Source organism: Rhodnius prolixus, unplaced genomic scaffold (genome assembly GCF_049639745.1).
Source record: "Rhodnius prolixus isolate KJV_2025 unplaced genomic scaffold, Rpr scaffold_4, whole genome shotgun sequence".
Classification (NCBI taxonomy): domain Eukaryota; kingdom Metazoa; phylum Arthropoda; class Insecta; order Hemiptera; family Reduviidae; genus Rhodnius; species Rhodnius prolixus.
In genome coordinates this window covers 44,570,654-44,589,892 of record NW_027411614.1, presented here as the reverse complement: position 1 = coordinate 44,589,892, position 19,239 = coordinate 44,570,654, and the positions used below count along the sequence as shown (strand labels likewise).

Genomic DNA, 19,239 nt, shown 5'->3' with positions numbered 1-19,239 from the left:
TAATTCTTATAGTCAATACTTCGATTCAAGAGAGAAAAATTCTTGACGGAGAAATCAAGTTACAATTTCCTTTTTCTTATTCTTAGTAAAAAGAAGCTGTTGAGATCGTAATGGTGTTCGATTTGAGGTCTCCTGAGTTCGAAAAATTGGTTTTTGAGTGGTTTTTTTTGGTCTTCTGTTATTTCGACTTTTCACTATGGAACGCTTTTAAAGTAGTCTACCAGCTAGATCGAAGTTTTCAGCTTCCTTTATCTGTTTATTTCATCGAAAACACCTTCGACGATTTTGTTTAAAACGTAACCATTACACATTTAAGATGTACATCCGTTAATCAAAATATTATCCACGTAAAAGGCTGGCGCTTAAACCAATGAAGCAGGCGCGTCATTTGGTGGTAGTACATGATCGGGTGCGTACTGAACTCCAGTTTCCTTCGTAATGCTTTTCTTTAATTTAAAGTTATCAATTGTTATCTTATTATTTTTTGGGTGTTTTGGTACAAAGTACGTCACCCAAAAACTTTGAAGAAAACCTTCTCACAAAGAAAACTAAGAATATTTTGTGGAACAAAACTGACCAGTGCACCCTGCTCCAGGGTTAAGGCATAGTGAAGAGCAGGGAGAGATATGGGTTTAAGTTTTCCCTCTGAAAGGGTCATTCAGGTGTCAATCAACGATTTATCCTCTTTATCAACTGATAGGAATTTAAATACGCAAGTAAAAATCCTATGTTGAAAGGAAATCGATTTGAGTCTGGAAGTTTGCATCAAAACTGATTAAATTTTTGAAAGAAATCATGGAAACCGGATATTAACTTACCAATTTCAATATTCTTTTATTTATTTAGCCAAGTTTCGTTCTCTTCAGAACCTATTTTGACTAATAATTATTGCCCTTTGGTTTTGATTTAATATTTTAAATTGTTGATCTACTTTTTTTATTCTCTTTTTGTAATTCCAAGCTGGTTGTTCTCAAAACTATTAATTGATCTTCAAAATCTAATATTTTAAATCTAAATTATTATAATCATAAATTTAAAAAAATACATTTTTAATAAAAACACGCTGATTTTATTTTTAAAATAAACAGAAGTTCTGGAGAAACTAATCAAGTTTAATCAACTTCCAAAATGTTTCTCTAAAATCAAGATGATTTTTAAGTGAACTTTTCAGTTAATAAATCAGAGCATATAATTAATTTTTTTTTTTTTAAATCCCCAACTAAAATTTTAAATTGCTGTTTATATAAAGGGGAAAAAAATTAATTAATTATCCAAACAGGTTTCAAGATTATTTAACTAAACAATTTTTTTAAATTTTTTTTTGGTTTATTTATTTTTTAATTCTTTATTCCATTACAGGACTTAAATCCTTCGCAAAAAAGATAAAGTACTTTGACTTTAACAAATTAATTATTTTCTGCTTATTGATTTCTACATAGCTTTAACTATTTCTCTTTTAACGGTCTCTCTCTCTCTTTATCATGTGGGTATTTTATGAATTAATTTGCTCATTAACTAAATTGAAAGTCTGATATACTTTCAAACTATACTTGTAACCAATAAATACAGTGTTGCATTTATTGTGTACCTTATTTAAAAAAAAAAAAAAAAAAATGTATATTCATCATTTAGGTTATGTAATTCTTTAATTAACTATAAAATGTTTCTTATAGTAAATAAGATTGTTTAGGTCAACATACAAAGAGAGAGAGAGGGGTAAATATTGGCTCCCCTTCAGTTTTAATGATTGGTTTCCATACTCGTAAATAGAATAACTTAATATCGATATCATTAATCGATTTTTATAATTATTGATTGAATGAGCCAGATTGTAAAAGTAGGTAAAAAAACTTACTTGATTCCCGGTGAAGTGAATGTGCTCCACGACTGACCAAAATCAAATATTATCCGTCGATTTCGGGGAAAAAGAAGTGGTTCGTGAATCACTTAAAAAATGGCAAAAATTACTCAGCAAGTTTGGAGTTATTTTTATATTTATTTTTTGTTTTTGAATCTTCATTTCTTTTCAGCTCCTTTTGGCTCCCAATGCTTTTTTACTCCTTCTGAAGATACTTTTTTTTCAATATCTTTCGCAAAACAAAATGTATCTCCAGGGGTCTCATATTTCCCAAAAAGTAGTTGTTTTACAAATTCTGTACTGCGAACAACAAATTTCCACGCTGTAATTGTGTCTTACCGTGTAGTGCAGTAGTTTCTCGCAAAACGCAGACCGTGTAGTAAGAATACCGCCGTCTGCAGTACTTAGAATAATATTAATAATTTAAATATTGACCAGCCTACTCAGTTTGAGTAATATCAGAAGTTCAAATTTATGTAGGAATTTGAGATTGTATTATATGAAGATTTAGTTCAATTTAAATGTGTATTTATTGTTTTTTCCAGGCACGACAACAGCGGAGGACTTGGTGCCCACCCTGTTGAGTATGTACGACACCCTGGTGGGTCATACCAGGGAGGCGGTCAGCTCCGTAGATCCACCAAGACCCAGTGCACCGCCTCCACCGCCGCCGCCAGCGGCTACAGTCACTAGACCGCTCTCTGTTACATCCATAGCTTCATCCTCTTCATCTTCCTCGTCATCAGGTGAGTGGTCACTTATTTTTATTGTTGTTGATTTTAAAAAAAAGGCCTTTCTTACTGGGGGTATTCAAGTGTTAGAGTACTCGAATTGTCTGTCAGTTCTTTCTTCTTCATACAATTTAAAGTTTCTTAAATCCAGATGAGTCGCAGTTCCTATCAAATCAAATGAAAAATGTGTAACAGGTTCTGGTTGCAGAAGGAGAAACCAAATATATTTTAAGTTGGAGAATTCTCAACATTTTTGGGACCAAAACACTGCCTAGACTCAGACACCCAAATTAATTACAGAATGACAAAAAGGAATTTACCTGGAATTAATGAGCTTTGTTATACCTGTAAAGTATTTCCGTTTCTTCCTCTAATTTTAAATTAAACGCAAACCCATCGTTCAGATCTACCAAAAACGTTCGTACAGTTTGTTAAGACTTTGTGTTCGACACAATTTTGAAAATGTGACACTATCCACCAGAGGCACGACCCTTGGATTTTTCTTTTACAGCCTTATTGTTGATAATATGCAAATTTTGAATTATTAAACAATTAAGTGAGGGATCTGAGACTAGCCATGTTTCGCAACAAAAAAATAAAATCTATTGACAACATAAATTAATATCCAACAAAGAAATATTTGAAAAGCCGTGTATATTCCAAAATAGAGCCCTCAAATTACCTTCCGTATCAAGTGGTACTTGTTGAGTCAGATCGCGGTCGAAAAAACTCTTGAATAGAGTTGCCCGGTGATTGTTGTAAAGCTTTCCTCTTTATCTTCAAGGTTTTCTGAGGGGCCGAAGGAGTGGCTATAACATCTTCATAGACGTCTTCTGCTTGAGGAGGGTCATTTAGTTTAGGCGAGAGACGAATAAGAGCGTCACCCTCAATTTTTTTTTAAGTCTCTTGATGAACTTATCCTTAAAAAAAAAGAAAGTAAACAACTTTTCCATAGAAATATGCTTAAAAATAATTATTCTCTTTTAATATCACCATGACGACAGCATGCCCAGTAATCCTAATTAATCTTGCCTCTTTTTGTATAAAAGTATTTGGAATTTGAATAGGAGAAAGTCACAGAGATTTATCATATTTACCAAGCTTTTACTTTTTAACACATGTAGCGCTTTACACAACTTTTCGCTTTTAAATCATTTGAATACTCCACTTCAAATCACACATCAAAGTACAAGTGTGTTACTGCGCCACAGTACAATACGCGGATCTAGTTATCCACCGTGCTCTCAACGGAATATTACAATTATGGGAGTGTTGAAGTTAGTCGGTCTGTTATTTCTTCCGCTTGTATGGTAATCATTACCAATTATTTTGTCATTAGCTCGGCTCGTGTACACAATTATCTGTACAGTGCTGCGAGCCTCGACATGATGGTAATGTATCTACTCCAGTTTAAATTTGCTAAAGTTATTCACCACACCCTTCATGCTCATTGTAGGGAGAAGAAGATCACAGCATTCATGTATTCAAGATTATAATATTTGCAAAGTCTTCTAAGAAGAGTATAGCACGCCCCTTTAAAACAAAAAAATCTTTCAATTTCTCGCTTGCAAAAACAATAGCGACAATTTTAACAAGACTATCGAAGAGGCAGTTGTTTGTATGTTAGTCTTTATTTGGTTCATTTGGTGAAAATTAAGTGGAAGTTTTCAAATTACTTTCTTAATTTCTCTTATTAAATTTGGTATTTACAAAATATTTGAGAAGATAATTGTGTCTATTTCTTGTAATAATAAAAAAAAACAACTGAAAATGCCTTAAGAGGCACTTCCACTCCTAGCCGATTTGCTCGTAGTATTTGGAGTTTTACTCACGTATTTAATTCGTATTTGATATAACTCTGAAGCGGTAAGCTTCCCCTTAAAAAGGGGCCCTTAAATGAATTTTACGCGGCAGTAGTTGGTCGATTATGACTAAAAGCTTATTGGACGCGCACCACGAAGTTACTTTAACCAATATCAGCTATGAACATCGATTTTCCATTTTTAGCTTATGAAGTATATGTGTACCTCCAAACAGATATACCAGTCAATTCGAGAAAAAAAGCTCTACTAACCGTCATTTCCCGTGTAAATTTGAAAGCTGCACGATTAAGATACTTCCTCTTCCAAAAGGTAAGAAAAACTTAGGATATCATAAAGCAGGACTTAAACGAAATTATTGTTAAAGAATTTCAAGTTTTTTTATCTGTTAATTACTGGTTATTTAATTGATAAAAATTAAATTAAAACTAATTTGAGGTTACCCGTGGACTCTAATAGAATTAACCGTTCTAATGGCCAATAATTGTAGCTTCCTAATGAACGTCCTCGGTTAACAGGTCTGACAAATAATGGAAACCAAAAGAAAATACTATATTTCTTTCTTCTATTTTTGGTATGCAGCTGTAATAGGATAACCTTCTATAGTGTATGGTAACAAGAAGGGGAGGTAACATTCGTGACGTGGTGTTTTTTTTTCTCTCTAAATTTCACAATCAAGATTGCAGGTACTATCTGTCTTTCTCTGTCTTGCTCCAAGACAAGCCTGCCTCACCCTGGAACCTTAGAATAGAAAAAAAAAGAATTCGTGTAAGATCTTAAGCCATGTTTTGCTTTAACCATCCCAAATAAGATAAGAAGATCAACGGGCCGCTATGACATGATTCTGGGTGCTTCTAGTTTGTAAATACGTACTTGTAGAACTGTAGTTTCGTCAATTACTTTCGGCCCATGTTACCGAATTGAATTTGTAAAAAATATGCACGACTCAAGATATAAAAAGTAACGCAAACACTCCTGTTATCCTGATTGTTGTTTAGTAGTTTTTGCTTAATCCGCGGCATTTTTTTTTTTTCAACTTCCAGTTTTTTAAGTCCGTTTGTATGTACCAGGACTACATGATGAACACCTAGATGTTGTCCTTGCTTAATCTCACTTTTCGTGAGAAAAAGTATTGTTATCGTGTAGATTTACAATTTGGAGTTTCCGCCGTTCAAATTTGATATTGCTCTAAGGGGCCATCCACTAGAGGGTGCCAAAATAAAGTTTTAGTCAAAATCTGTCAACTGTAAACACAATTTAATTGAATGGACTTTTTGTTTTTGTGTGGTTGTCTAAAAAGTCACCATCTACGATTTGCTTCTTTGATCTTGACGTGCTTACTGTGCACAGCTAGTTCTATTGCAATTATATGAAATGTCAAATGAAAATACAATTAGATTGCTCTTTTCATAGGATCAGCATCGGTCAGTATTCAGCGTTTTTGTAATTCCAGTTCTACTTTGTCCTGATATATCGTGACATTTAATGTAAAGTGGGCAAATCTTTCAGCCTTACATCTGTTTTGGGTGGTATTTAGGCTTCTTTTAAAGCACACACTCCTCTTCAAAGTAAATCTTATGTTAACTTAACCTATCTTGGGCACGTTTCGAGTCCATAAATTCCGATAATCGTGGGTTCAATCTATGCTTGCGCAGTACGCGGTTGTTGCAGACTCAAATTTCACAGCTGATCTCGCATAAACTTGAATTCTTTTTCTTAATTATTGGCACTTTTTCCCCTCCAACCAAAAATCATTTACTCGAACAGTGAAAGTTTCAAAGTAGCAGTAACTTTACTTTTTCTGAATAATGTTTTTCTTCCATGTAGTTTACATTTGTGAAAGAGGTTTTTTTTTCCCCTTTTTTGATGTAATCCTACCTTTTTTGATGGATAACCTTGCCAACTATCTATGTAATAGTAGTCAGGACTTGGTAGCAGTTAGTATTTATAAACACCTTCTCATAGGTAACCTTTAAACTCTATTAAACATGCACATAGGTATACATAACCTTCAACAAGATAAGGTTATTATTAATGTACTTTGTTCAATATTACTAACAAATTCCCGTCAACTACTTTACAATGTTACCAGATGTGCAGTGTATACAGTAGTTACCTCTGTTAACAAATACTTCATGGCGTTAATACTACATAAATCTGTCATTTCGCTTACAGCAGAAACATTCTTAATATTGAACAGTTTACTTACAGTAATACTTAACAGTTTATTATGTACAAAACTTTTTTGAAGGCCACTGTTTTATGAATTAGTAATTTTATCTGCTAATGTAATTAATCTTTAATAATAATTACAAGGTGTTAAATTTGTTTAATCTCAAATATTTGTTAAGAATAATGGTGGCTCATGCTTGGGTAGCAAGGTTGCAGAGTTTTGTATCATTTTATCGCTGCATTATTCCATACACTACGTACAATCGTATTGAATTATAGATTTTATTTAATTCATCATAATTTCCATCACTATCATTTAAAGAAAAACTACTGAGCTAGAGTGGCTGGGTAAATCTGATAGAGGGGTATAAGTAAATATGTATCTCTGATGACTGGCTGTATGTCTCACTACATACAGAACTTTAGGTGCGGTGCTTTAGTAACCATTATAATAACTAAAAGAATTTCGCAAAACATTTAATCAGGTTTTCTCGGCATCATTGAACACGATGGATATCATCGGCTGCCTGCCCCTGAATTCTCCTAGGGTTTCAAAAGAAGTTGCTTTTAGGTTAGTGCAAGAATGGTATGGTCGCACTGTAGTTGGAAAATACAAAAACATAAAATATGGGCAGGTTAACACATTGCATCATTTAATCTTATCACTAAGTCCACAATCCTCTCCTCTGATTAGATTAAATGGTACAATGCAATTATTTATTTATTATTATCACCTGTTTGTGTAGTTCCTTTTTAGGCATAAAATTATCTATTGTGACACTACTTTCTCTTTCTGCAGTTATCTTAATTAAATTCTGTTAATATTTAGAATTAGTAATTAAAAAAATAAACGTCCTCTATAATACAATGATAAAGATACTACTGAAGGATGCGTCACGTATAACTCCCCAAGAAATCTACAAAAAAAATCAATAATCTTTAAAATTGGTGCTTAAAAAAAAACCATTGTGTTCGGAGTCATATTCAAAGTTCTTGGGCAACAGTTAGAAAAATAAAAGAAAATCACATTTTACGGAAGAGTTTTACTTCATAATTATCTTAAAATTCTACTAAAAAAAGTGTATATAGTTTCCTTAAAAAACATTTTTTTTAAAAAAAGTAAAAGGGCTAAAGAGAAAATTTTTCGACTGATCTCAGAGATGGCGTTGCTATTCACGAATTTTAGTTTCTGTTATGTTGGTATATGTTATTAGATTAATAACCTACTTCAATGGTTACCTTGTTGTGTCGTGAGGTGATCTTTATACTGTGTTACAGAGTTTATTTCGTTGAAATGAGTACACTGGATTATCGTGTCACCAAAATTACTTTTATTTTGGACAGTTTACATTCATCCAATTACAATTACATTACAATTGACATTCATCCAAAATCAATAACGTTTCCTTTAATAAGGGGTCCTTCATTTCTAAAAAAATGTTAATGGGAGGTTGAATTAAAACATAGTGGAACTTATCTTGAACATGTTTCACGTGAAGGTAAAGCTAAAACTACAACCTTAGGTAACAACATCGAAAAGTTACATCTACGGTGTATCAGGCATGGAAGGAAGAAAGTGTCAAGTGCTAAAAATAAAAATAAAAAACATTTAATTAGTGGCAAGGATGTGGATAAAAAATACAGTTTCATCTTGGTAAATTGGCCTAACTAAATTGAACACAAGTCTAATTATTCAGCCTCTGAAAAAGATTGAAATCGGAATGAAACATACTGGGATTGCTGGTTTATTCTTAGCAGTTTCTTAATTTATAACAAATGTACATTAACAATTAATGAGTTATTGGTCGGTTAAACTATGGCTAGTGAGCTATATTTAACAATTGCAGCAGATAAAATCTGCTATCTGTCCGGAAACAGATCGCTATTCATTAGAACTGTGACTTTGGCTGTCTAATACTTCATGGTATGTTTTATGATTGCAGTAACGAGTAGTTGTTCTGGAAGGCGAAGACTGGCCAGTAAAGCGTACTTAGCTTCCATTGAGTCGTTGGACGACAGTGAGGATGAAGCTGCCAGTAGTACTCCTTCAAAGGCCGGCTCTCATGGTAAGTCAGACGGTAATAGATATTATTACTAATAGTATTTTGTAAGATCTATAGCGGAACAAAACCTCTTTCGTATTATTTAATGATCATTTAAAAACCATTTTGAAAATTAAATTAATGTTTTTAAAAAAGAAACAACTGGACTTATCAGTTGATTCATTAATCTTCCAATTGTGGGAATGCTGATAATACCATTTGTACATGACTTCATGTACACAGCGACACGATCATAGACATTGGAAACATTCTCACATCATTTGTTTTCAAGTGTGTGCATTGATACCCCGTTCTTCAACTGCATTATACCACAGACTATTTTGAATGATGCACTCTAACATTCATAAACATTTGTGTCACAGACCTCAGTGTGGGTCTAACTACATATCTATGGCCCATTGATGTAAAGCCATGTGCTACAAATGGGCGTGTTATATATTTTCGTAGCGTGTATCATTCACTGATATGATTTTGTGCTGCCCTTTTGTCTGAATTGCCATCATTGATGGATGTTGCATTAGACAAAAAAAGATACGAAAATTGGGTACGATCGATCAATTTCATTAAAACGCGGAAATTTTGGTGAGAGAAAAAATGTGAAGAACTCAAAATTGATAAATGTGCAGGAAAAGAAATCCCTAAAAATGCTGTATGAATTCACTCACACATGACTTAGGGCTCCTCTAAGATTCTAGTGAAAATCCATTTTAGAAAATCCCAATTCTGGGATTTAAAGTGATTCAAGAACTCACCCGAATCCTGAGTTCTAACCTGATTAGGCAGTTGGATACTTTTATCGACAAATAAGTTTAAACTTTCTCTGACTTTAAAAGGTTTTGGTAACTGCTTGAAACCCACTGGTTCCATCTTACCTCCAAAGACAAAGGAGCACGTATAAAGCTTACAGCGTCTTAATCGAACATGAGCCTATTAAGGTATGGATTGTGAATGCAAAATTATCTGTGTCAGATAACACGAAAGTCTCCTGCCCATAGCGATTTTGCTCTTCTTTCGTACTTCCTGTTCTTAAGTAAAATCAGTCTGGCCAACATTGAAGTAAGTTACGCTAGACCATCTATGTAAGTAAGCCTACTTTCATGTGACAACCTGGCCTACTTTATCGTACATTCATCACCGCATCACCTATCCACTAATGCAGTTCAACTTTAACGCACTTTTATGCAGTTCGCTGCAGACATAAAAATCTAAATGATTAATTCATTTGTGATCAACATTGGCTTTTCATTAAATTTACGATTTGCGGTTGCACCGTCTACCATTAGTGTGGTTTAGAAAATATCCCTTCAATAACTTTTAGACATTATATTTTGAGAATACCATATTATTGATATTTTTATTTCCAAAAAACATTGATGCTATAATTTTAGTTCGAAATGCATTCAACCAGATTGTACTGTCCCAAACCTTTCAGCTTATTTAGTGCCTCTGTATGCAGTCCTCTGTCAGAAGTGAGTTTATACCCCATCAGCAGTTATTGTTTATACAAATAGGGGAGTTGCGATAGATCACAATCAGACCCTTTCTTATCATGCAGAATTCAGTTCCTTGGGACTGTCATGATTGAATATTTAAGTGTAAATCTTTTTAAATTGAAATAATGAGAAAAACAAAATCTTAGCAATTTCCGTTCTAGGGCTAGTTTCGCTTACGACTGGACTGTATTTTTGCCAATACTCACCAGTTTAGTAACTGTCTTTGTTAGTGAAGTTATGAATTATAATTTTATTTTCTTCTGCAGGTTCCGAAGACTCTGGAGTGTGTTCTCCGTGTAGCTACATATCCTCGCCTTCGCCACCACACAATCGACCCAAATATTGCGATCCAAATCTCAGCTATATGGACCGTGTGGTCATGGAGATCGTCGAAACTGAACGGATCTATGTAGCCGATCTGGAGAATGTTATTATTGTAAGTCATTTTCAGAGATTTTCATTATTGTTATTTTAATCTACATTCTACGATCAAACTCGTAGTAATCACAGCCGTATCTTATAAAAATATAATATAGATTTAAAAAGTTAACATGAAATAAAAAAAATGAGGTAATAAAATGGGAAATTGTTTTAGCCACAAATATGTTCGGAAAGATTGCTCTTTAGAACGATGAATATAAGATAAAAAAGAGGAGTAAACGATTAGGTTTTCTAGAAGTGATACCGTTCACACTAGAGAGCGTCTCAACCGCCCGACCGTGGACAAGGTGCGTAGCCAGCTAGTAAATTGAAGGTTCTCCTGTGATTGTGTTACAAATACTCATGTAAGACACCGATAACAAGAGATTTGATGCGGGGGTTACCTTTTGTTGTAGAGTGTCCTTGGCTGGTGAAAAGAGTTAGATTACATTCATCATCTGATACATCATCTGTAGCCGGCAGCCATCTCTAATCCTCACTTTACCTTTCTTTCTTTGTTTACCAGAGCTATTTTTATAATTACTGATTGTGATTAGATTGGACTCAGAACCCAGGAATAGCACCAAAACAGCGTTTAGGCTTATTGTAGCATAGTAAGTCTCTTTGGAGAACTGGTTTTTATAGCATCAGCAGCTCTGGTATGCTTCTTGGTCGCTAACTCAGGATATGAGAGTTTGTTCTTACACATGATTACTCCTGCTGTCCGTATATATATTGTGTGAATGTTGGGGGTGTTATAGTAACATGGGATTACCGAAGATCCCAGAAGAAGAGGCTAGTCCACTTTCTCGAACAGATGTTACCCATTTCTAAAGCTCTACCATGTCGCAGAGCCTCCATAATCTAAAAGAAAAAAAAAGGAACCTGAAACTGGTCCCTTTCTACCTCAAAATCACACCAACTGGGCATGGACTCACTGTAAGTTCCTGCCATTCTGAATGGACCTAGGTACCTTATTTCACGGGAAATACATGTTAGCCAACCTGAATCCAAAAAAAAGGTAAGACCCATTTTCCACTAGGACAAAAGAAAATATCTCCGCATACCTGCTTTATATCGCCTCTCCCTCTCTTTGCTCGTAATTTCTATTTAAAAAATAAATAATTGTTTATGAATATAAGAGATAACCCGTTTTCTAATAACTCTAAATAAACTTCTTTAATTATATAATTATCATAGTTATTAACTTTTGAAATATAAAGAAAATGACAGAAATTAGCGCACAGCTGATGGGGCTGCTCTTATTCTATACCCTCTTATATCGCTCTTAAGAGTACTGAAACTAATCAAACAACTAATTACTAAAATTGTCTACCATTACCACTAAATTTAATAATATATGAAACGCTTTCACCTTTAATGATAGTTAATTACATTTAATTATATTGATATAATTTTAACATAATATATATGTAAACTAAATCTGGATTATTTATTACAGAAAAATAAAATTGTACAAATTTTATAAATTATGCATAAATTATAGTAGATTATTTATTTATATTTACTAATCACTCAGTGTTTACTCTTTTCATAAATACTGCAAATACACTCAGGTGCCAGTTATTTGAGGAATCATTTTTTAACATCTTCCTCTAAATTTTGGTTTTGTCCATGTTCGTTTCTATGTTTTTAAAGGGATTACACAGTGACAGAATCTCTGAGAATCCGAATTCATCCACAGTAAGCTTAGATTAACAGAGTAAACAGAAATAAGGAAATAAATCTGTGCGCTAGATTCCCAGTTCTTGATTTTGTTTTATTAAATATGTTACGGTCAGAAATAGAGAAAACTAGCGTGCTCTGACGGAATATAATAAATAAATCTGAAATTGTTTATTCACCGTTAAAATATTAATTTATATAAATAAAGGACCCTCTATGTTAGCTGAAATGTGTTTTCCATATGCACACAAAGGAGTTATTCAGGGTGCTTAATAAACTAAACAAGAAATATTTACTTGCTGTTGGTAAACATTACCAAGGTACGTACCCGGAAGCCTTGATAAAAATAGAATGGTTTTAAAAATTGTGTATTATTTCCTTTAATATTTAACTGCGGTATCAAGTTGCTCCAGTTAGGGCATGTAAGCCATGTTTACCTTCCAGGTAGTTATTCGGGGATTCCCTCCAGTCTTAGTCTAAACATGCAGAACTGAATAAAAAATCTACTTCCTTGGTCTTAACAACTCTTTTTTTATCGAAGTTTTTTTATAGAAAGCCATTTAGATAATTTTTTTAAAAGATGCTTATTTTTAGTATATTTCTTGAATAAGTAAAGCTGAATGTCCTCCATAGTGAAAGCTGATATCCCTGGAATATTACAGAATTTATCTTAGATACAGATCAGTGTTATCAATCTTCCTTTTGGAATGTCATAATTCTATGTTTTGCATCCTAATAGTATTACTTAATAAATGATTTTTTTTCTCTCTCCTTATAACATCTTCGATATGTTTTTAAAATGTGGCAATGGGGGAATGCTAGAGTGGCTAGAAGAATAGGAGATCAAATAAAAGTGTCACATCTCTTCACTCTGTGAGTACAAGTCTGTCCGCATTCCAAAAAAAAGATACAATAACCACTTCTTCCATGTTTAAATTGGATAAGCCGATGATAGTCTTAGGGTTAATTCCCTCTAATCTTAACTGTTCCTAGATGTGTTCATGGTTTTTGTGATGTTATGTAAGAAGTGGCGTTTAGTTTTTAGTATTTGGTCTCATAGTCAAGTTCAACCAAAATAATTTTTGAATTTGTTGTAATAACCATTTCTCAACACAAAAAAAAAATTGCAGCGTTCTACCTCTTTGCGTTCTGACATTAAAAATAGAACAAAATCGTCTTCTTCATCGATTGATACGCAAAAATTGATCAGTGTACAATGTTCCCAGTATTGTTATTGTGTAAGCGGCCGCTTAGATGTTGTTTGATTCTATTGCTATCACCTATTTATTTCTACCTTTTGAATAGTATTGAGGGATGAAGTTTTGTAGGAGTCTCTCGTATCCTCTAGATCCCTGAAAATATTTAAATTTCACTCCTTCAATAGGGAACTAAGCGATGCTATAAAGAACAAATATCCTAGTCTTCTAGAACCCTAATATTTTTCCAGAAGGAACTTTTGTTACAGAAGTACTTTACCTTTGTATAATTTGCCACAAATTACGCTGATGGTATATACGCATATACTGATACGCAACTTATTATTATAAATTACATCAATTCAACATGATGCTGCCGCGTTTAATTACAAAAACAAACATAATTTAAAACTAATATACAGTCAGTCACCTAATCAAAAGTTAATTAAGAAAGCATTGGCTACAGGCCATCATTGTAATCCAGCTGATTGTAACCTACACACAGTATAACTTCCACATCTATTACAAGCCTCTCTCGGAGAACACTTACTAATCACCGTTACGGCCAATTTTGTGGGTACCGCCCGAAATATTTGACAGTTAGAGAAAAAATGCTTTTCAACACCTACTCTCGAGAAATGAGTAGGCTACCAGTACTTATAAACGAAAACTTCCTAATATGAAACTTAAAGGTAAGTCTACTTCGATTACAATCTGATGAAGTCAATTGAAATCATAATTTTTGTTAGCAGTATTGTAGAATATCAAAGATGAATTATCAGAATTGTTTTTTGAAGTTTCGAGAAGAATCAGAAGAACCATTTATGAGATAGCCTCAAAAAAGTGTAAAATACTTGCAATAAATTGGTACATTCGTATTGAGGATCGCTAAAAAAATCGCTATCCGGTTCAGTACGGCCTCAAAAAAAATTATAAGTTGATACCTCTTGGAATTAATCGATTTTTAGGCAAGAATTAATCGATTTTTCTCGCACAGATGATTTTCTAAAAACGAATTTCTTTTTTCTCATTCAATTCTATTTTTTTCTTGTGAAAACTGTTTCGAAAATTTCTTTCTCATTGCGAGTGACGCACGCCGCAGTCATAATGTTTAAAAAAAATAAGTTTCTCAAAGTTTATTAACGATATTTAGAGATTTGCCTTTTATTATTTTTTACCAAAAAAACTTAACAGCTGGCTATTATTACTTTTAAGGGCATTCTCTTTTTTAAAGTCTGAATTTCCATTAACTAATCATAGTAATTAACCTATGTCCAATCCAAATTTGCCCTCTTGTGTCTGGTGTTAAGAAAGAACTTATCTAAATTATTATATTTTCAAGCAAGTTTTATATAAATAAAAAATTAGTAAGGTCACGTTGGTTTCGTTGGAATTACATGTATCTGATTATTAAGTAACCTCTGCGATCTAGCGGCAGCGAAAAGAACTACTGCAGTTTATTAACATCAAATCTAATCTTTTTCATGGTTATAAATTCAATAAATATTTGTAACAAAGTGAAAAAATTTTACCGTAATGTCTACTACACATTAACCATTGTCACAGAAAAAAAAATGATTAAAATTTAAACCAGGAACTGACTAGATAGGAAATGTCCCAGTAGCGAAACATCCTAGTGACAATAGTTCTAATTGATGGTGAAGATTGGATCTTAAATTAAAAGTTGCAACAATGTACCCACCTCAGGCTAATTTTTGTTGACTCAAACAAAGCTATTGTCCCATCTTCTCTTCAATGGTGTTTTTATTTATTTAGTTTTTTCTTTATAGCTTTAAAATACTTGGTGTTATAATTATTTTAGTAAATAAGATCCCTAAGGGACATTACTACTAGCTGTAGTTTTATTTACAAAGGGGTAATTTGATAGTAAACAATAAAAAGTTGGTTTTAATTATCCCAGATAATAGTTAAAATTAGAATGTGTGCGTAGTATTTTTCGTTTATAGTTACGGCTTATCGTTAAAAGTGAGTCGTTATTCGAACAGAGGACTACGCTTAACATTATAATAAGTAGTTTGATGATCTCAGTACACAGTGGAAAACTGTAGCTTACTTTTGCTGACTTGCATTTCTTTTTTTTTTTCCAGGGTTATTTGGAACGATGGGAAGGGAATCCAGATTGTGATCTGACAGAGAATCAAATGGCCGACTTATTTGGAAATTTAAGACAAATATACACTTTTAATAGGTAAGTTACAAATGTTCTTGAAAAATTCTGAAGTTTTGATTGTACATATTTAAACATTATTTTTAACTTAGTTAAAATTAAATAATATTTTTCTTTTATTTTTAGCACTTTCTTCAGAGAGTTGGAGCAATGTGGTTTAGATCCTGTAAAAGTAGCCAGAGTTTTTGTCAAAAATAATTCTGGTTTCTCTATCTATACGGATTATTGTACCAATTATCCAAGGTATCTTGTTTTTATTTTAATAGTATTTTAATAGGTTAGCATACTGGACTCCCACGCGGAGGTCCCGGGTTCGAATCCAGCAGCTGACCCTTAGATTTTTTCTTCCTAGGAGCTTCTTACAGCTCACTGTCCGGTGATGGACAGTGTTGTCTGTAACGAGAGAACACTGTCCGGAGGCCGGCAGTGCACTGAAAAAAGCTCCGGGCGCCAATAACCTTGGATGTTGACGCGCCTTAAATCATAAAAAAAAAAAAAAAAAAAAAATAGTAATTAAAATTGTTTGACTATTTATTTTAATCAGAAGAAACGTTAGGTTGTTTTTATTTCTTAGATTGGGATACTTTCTTTTAGGTACATTTTGTCTTTGAAGTTATTAATGTTTTTTGAACGTAAAACTTCGTTTACCCAGGCCAAGGGATAGAGAACATTTCTATCGTGAATATGGTACTTATATGTTAATTTTTGTTACAGGACAGTTAGTGTACTTACTGAATTAATGCGCCAAGAAAATACTGTTAGATTATTTAGAGAAAGACAATCGGCACTACAGCACAAACTGCCTTTAGGATCTTACCTTCTGAAACCTGTACAGAGGATACTCAAGTACCATTTGCTTCTACAGGTAAGTGCAAAAAATAGTGCTGGTCCCATATTTCATTTTAAATAAATAAAATGTTTCCATTTTTGTAAATTAACTTATTGTTGTTTGACAAATACGTTATTTTATTTTTAGAATATTGTAAGGAATTCTGCGGCCGATGCAGAAGGATATGGAGATATTGTAGATGCATTGTCCACTATGACTGCAATAGCGCATCATATCAACGATATGAAACGAAAACATGAGCATGCAGTCCGAGTGCAGGAAATACAGAGTCTTCTTCTCGGTTGGCAAGTAAGTATCGCCTTTTTCAATTTATCCAACTCCCACTTTAGATCTGCCCCTTTCATTTCTTAATGTCTTTCATATGTGTTGCTAAAACTTAAAATCAGTTCATTGTGAGAACTATTCCAGAAGTTCTAGCACTAGTAATACTTTAATTTGGACTAGATGTCAATTGAAGTTCAATGCTCGCAAACAATTTGTTTTGCTACTCTTTATTATATAGATCTTTTAATTCACTACTTTCTGGCATGTTCAAATAAAAGGTCGTAAAATATAACTGAATATTAATTTAAGTTTCTAAATTTATAGTTGTTAAGGAAAATAAAATTTACAACGTAATTGCAGGGTGAAGATTTAACAACATTTGGAGAGTTGTGTGCTGAAGGAACATTCAGGATGTCCGGTGCTAAAGCTTTGCGACATGCTTTTCTCTTTGATAAAATCCTACTAATTACTAAGAAAAAAGAAGAAGGCATTCTGGGATATAAGGCTCACATTATGGTAGATTTCTTTTTATAATTAAGTACTTTGGTATCTAAGCAAATTACAAATGGTATTCCTAATGTATTATTTTTCTATCACAGTGCTCTAATTTGATGCTAATAGAGAGTGTACCTGGGGAACCGTTAAGTTTCCATGTGATTCCTTTTGATAATCCTAGACATCAGTACACTCTTCAGGTAACTTGAACTCTTATAATTGCCCATTGTTTACTAATGTTTACTTAATTTTATATTTGGTGGTTATCATTGATACGTTTCTTTTATTTTTATGTTCCAGGCTCGTAATTTAGATCAAAAGCGAGAATGGACACTTCAGTTGAAGAGAGTTATTCTTGAAAATTATAATGCTGTAATCCCATCTCATGCAAGACAACTAGTAATGCAACTTGGTCAAAATAGAACTGACGGTAGGTTTAAAAAGTAATAAATAATTTTTTAAGGTAGACTTTGCAAAGCACATATTTTACTATTAACTTTTTTTTTAAAAATTAAAAATTAGTGGTTACCCGCAGCTTTTTAACCTCCAACTTACAAGTGCAAGCTCACAATTATTATCCTATACCCTTGAGATACTAACTCCCATGGAAGTTTGATTTTTTTACTTGCATTTTGAACGAATTTCATTAAAATTCTGTTTATATTAAAACAGACGAAATAATGGCCGAGCGAGCTACACCAAAAAGACAACATTCGGCTCCTGAATATCTAGAAAGGAGGAAGCAAGAGAGAAGAAAGTCTGAAACTGGTCTTAGAGCTAGGCTCAGGACCAGAAGTAGAAAGTCTGATATTTCTGCGTGCCTTAAGGTAAAGTGATATCGCTTTTCATTTTCGCTATAACTATGTTTTGATGAATAACTTCTGGAAGAACTCTTATCACACTAGTTTTACTATCTCTTCTGCAGATTACTGATTGCAAATAAATACTTCATTTCTTATAGAAATTTAATGATTCAATATTTCTAGGCTCAACAGCGTTTAAGAAGAATAAGTCAATCTCAGAGTGAGGATAACAGTCTAGCGTCCACTGAAAGTAAATTGGTATGTTAAAATTGATTGGTTTTTATTCAACCCAGCTCAATCTGGCGTTTCTTATTTATTAATTTTTGCAATCTTATAATTTCCATTTTATACATTCAGACTGAATTTTATTACAGGATGAGTGTGGACGCTCTCGGCAGTCGTCGGAGCCTGACTGTTACCCACAAGAGTTGACTTCTCTCCCCACGGAAGAACAGAGTTCAGAGGCCGGATCTGAACTGCATGGTTCTGAAGCTGAATTATCTGAACAACCATCACCTCAAGTTGAGAAAAAGAAAACTCTGGAGGAAATAGTAAGCCAACTGTTGATGCAAAATAAAGAATTCCAAAGAGTATTAAAGAAACAGCGACAGATAACCAGCAGGAGGCAACACGGACGCCTGGGAGTAGAGACAAGCGAAGATGAAGATGAAGAAGAAAGCTGTAACAATCGATTGGTTGGTTCTCGGTCCAGCAGAAGTTTAACGGTCACCCAAAGGGATGGTGACTATGATAATTTGCAGGACGTTTGGGAAAGCGGTCTGAAGAGAGCGCAATCGTTTACTAATGAAGCCTGCGAAGCTGTCAGCTCTCCAGAAGTCTCTCTTTCTGCCAGTCGGGTGTCCTTTATGGACACTGGAGGACCCACATCGCCAGCAGTATGGCTTAAACAGCAACGACAACATCTTGCATCGCCTACTAGTCACAAGGCTGGCTCACTGCCTCGGGGTTTCCAGCTGGGTACACCCGATTGGTCTGTGCGAGCGAGGATTTCACCGGACCGCCCATTCACCATTGCCTCTGACAAAGCGCATGAACTTAATTTAGAAGACATGCAACGTTACTGCGACTCCCAGCAACGAGATTCATTCACCAGGCACAGGTAACTATTTTTTTTAAAAAAAAACAGTCCTCCACATCCTTCGATTAGAAGCTTAATGTAATATTTAGCCTTAATTTAGT

The 19,239-nt window shown here is 33.7% G+C and overlaps 1 protein-coding gene and 1 long non-coding RNA gene across 7 annotated transcripts in view; one reads left to right on the top strand and one right to left on the bottom strand.

Moving 5' to 3' along the window:
• GEFmeso (Guanine nucleotide exchange factor in mesoderm) overlaps positions 1-19,239 on the top strand; it is a 411,992-nt gene that overhangs the window by 390,604 nt on the left and 2,149 nt on the right. For 4 of the 6 annotated variants that reach the window (XM_074131320.1, XM_074131322.1, XM_074131321.1 and 1 more), the window contains exons 2-14: positions 2,404-2,604; positions 8,525-8,647; positions 10,404-10,573; positions 15,548-15,648; positions 15,754-15,870; positions 16,342-16,492; positions 16,604-16,765; positions 17,102-17,257; positions 17,341-17,436; positions 17,537-17,666; positions 17,909-18,063; positions 18,223-18,297; positions 18,414-19,159. In XM_074131320.1, the coding sequence (XP_073987421.1) occupies positions 2,404-2,604; positions 8,525-8,647; positions 10,404-10,573; positions 15,548-15,648; positions 15,754-15,870; positions 16,342-16,492; positions 16,604-16,765; positions 17,102-17,257; positions 17,341-17,436; positions 17,537-17,666; positions 17,909-18,063; positions 18,223-18,297; positions 18,414-19,159 (2,383 nt within the window). Of the gene's footprint in view, positions 1-2,403; positions 2,605-8,216; positions 8,236-8,524; positions 8,648-10,403; positions 10,574-13,946; positions 14,132-15,547; positions 15,649-15,753; positions 15,871-16,341; positions 16,493-16,603; positions 16,766-17,101; positions 17,258-17,340; positions 17,437-17,536; positions 17,667-17,908; positions 18,064-18,222; positions 18,298-18,413; positions 19,160-19,239 lie in introns of those variants that run through there. The other 2 variants (XM_074131325.1, XM_074131324.1) reach the window with 2 other exon arrangements.
• Positions 2,403-3,738, bottom strand: LOC141455881 (uncharacterized). The gene is made up of 2 exons (XR_012459516.1): positions 3,272-3,738; positions 2,403-2,754 (listed from the first exon to the last, which is right to left on the bottom strand). It is a non-coding gene; the product is annotated as an uncharacterized lncRNA (long non-coding RNA).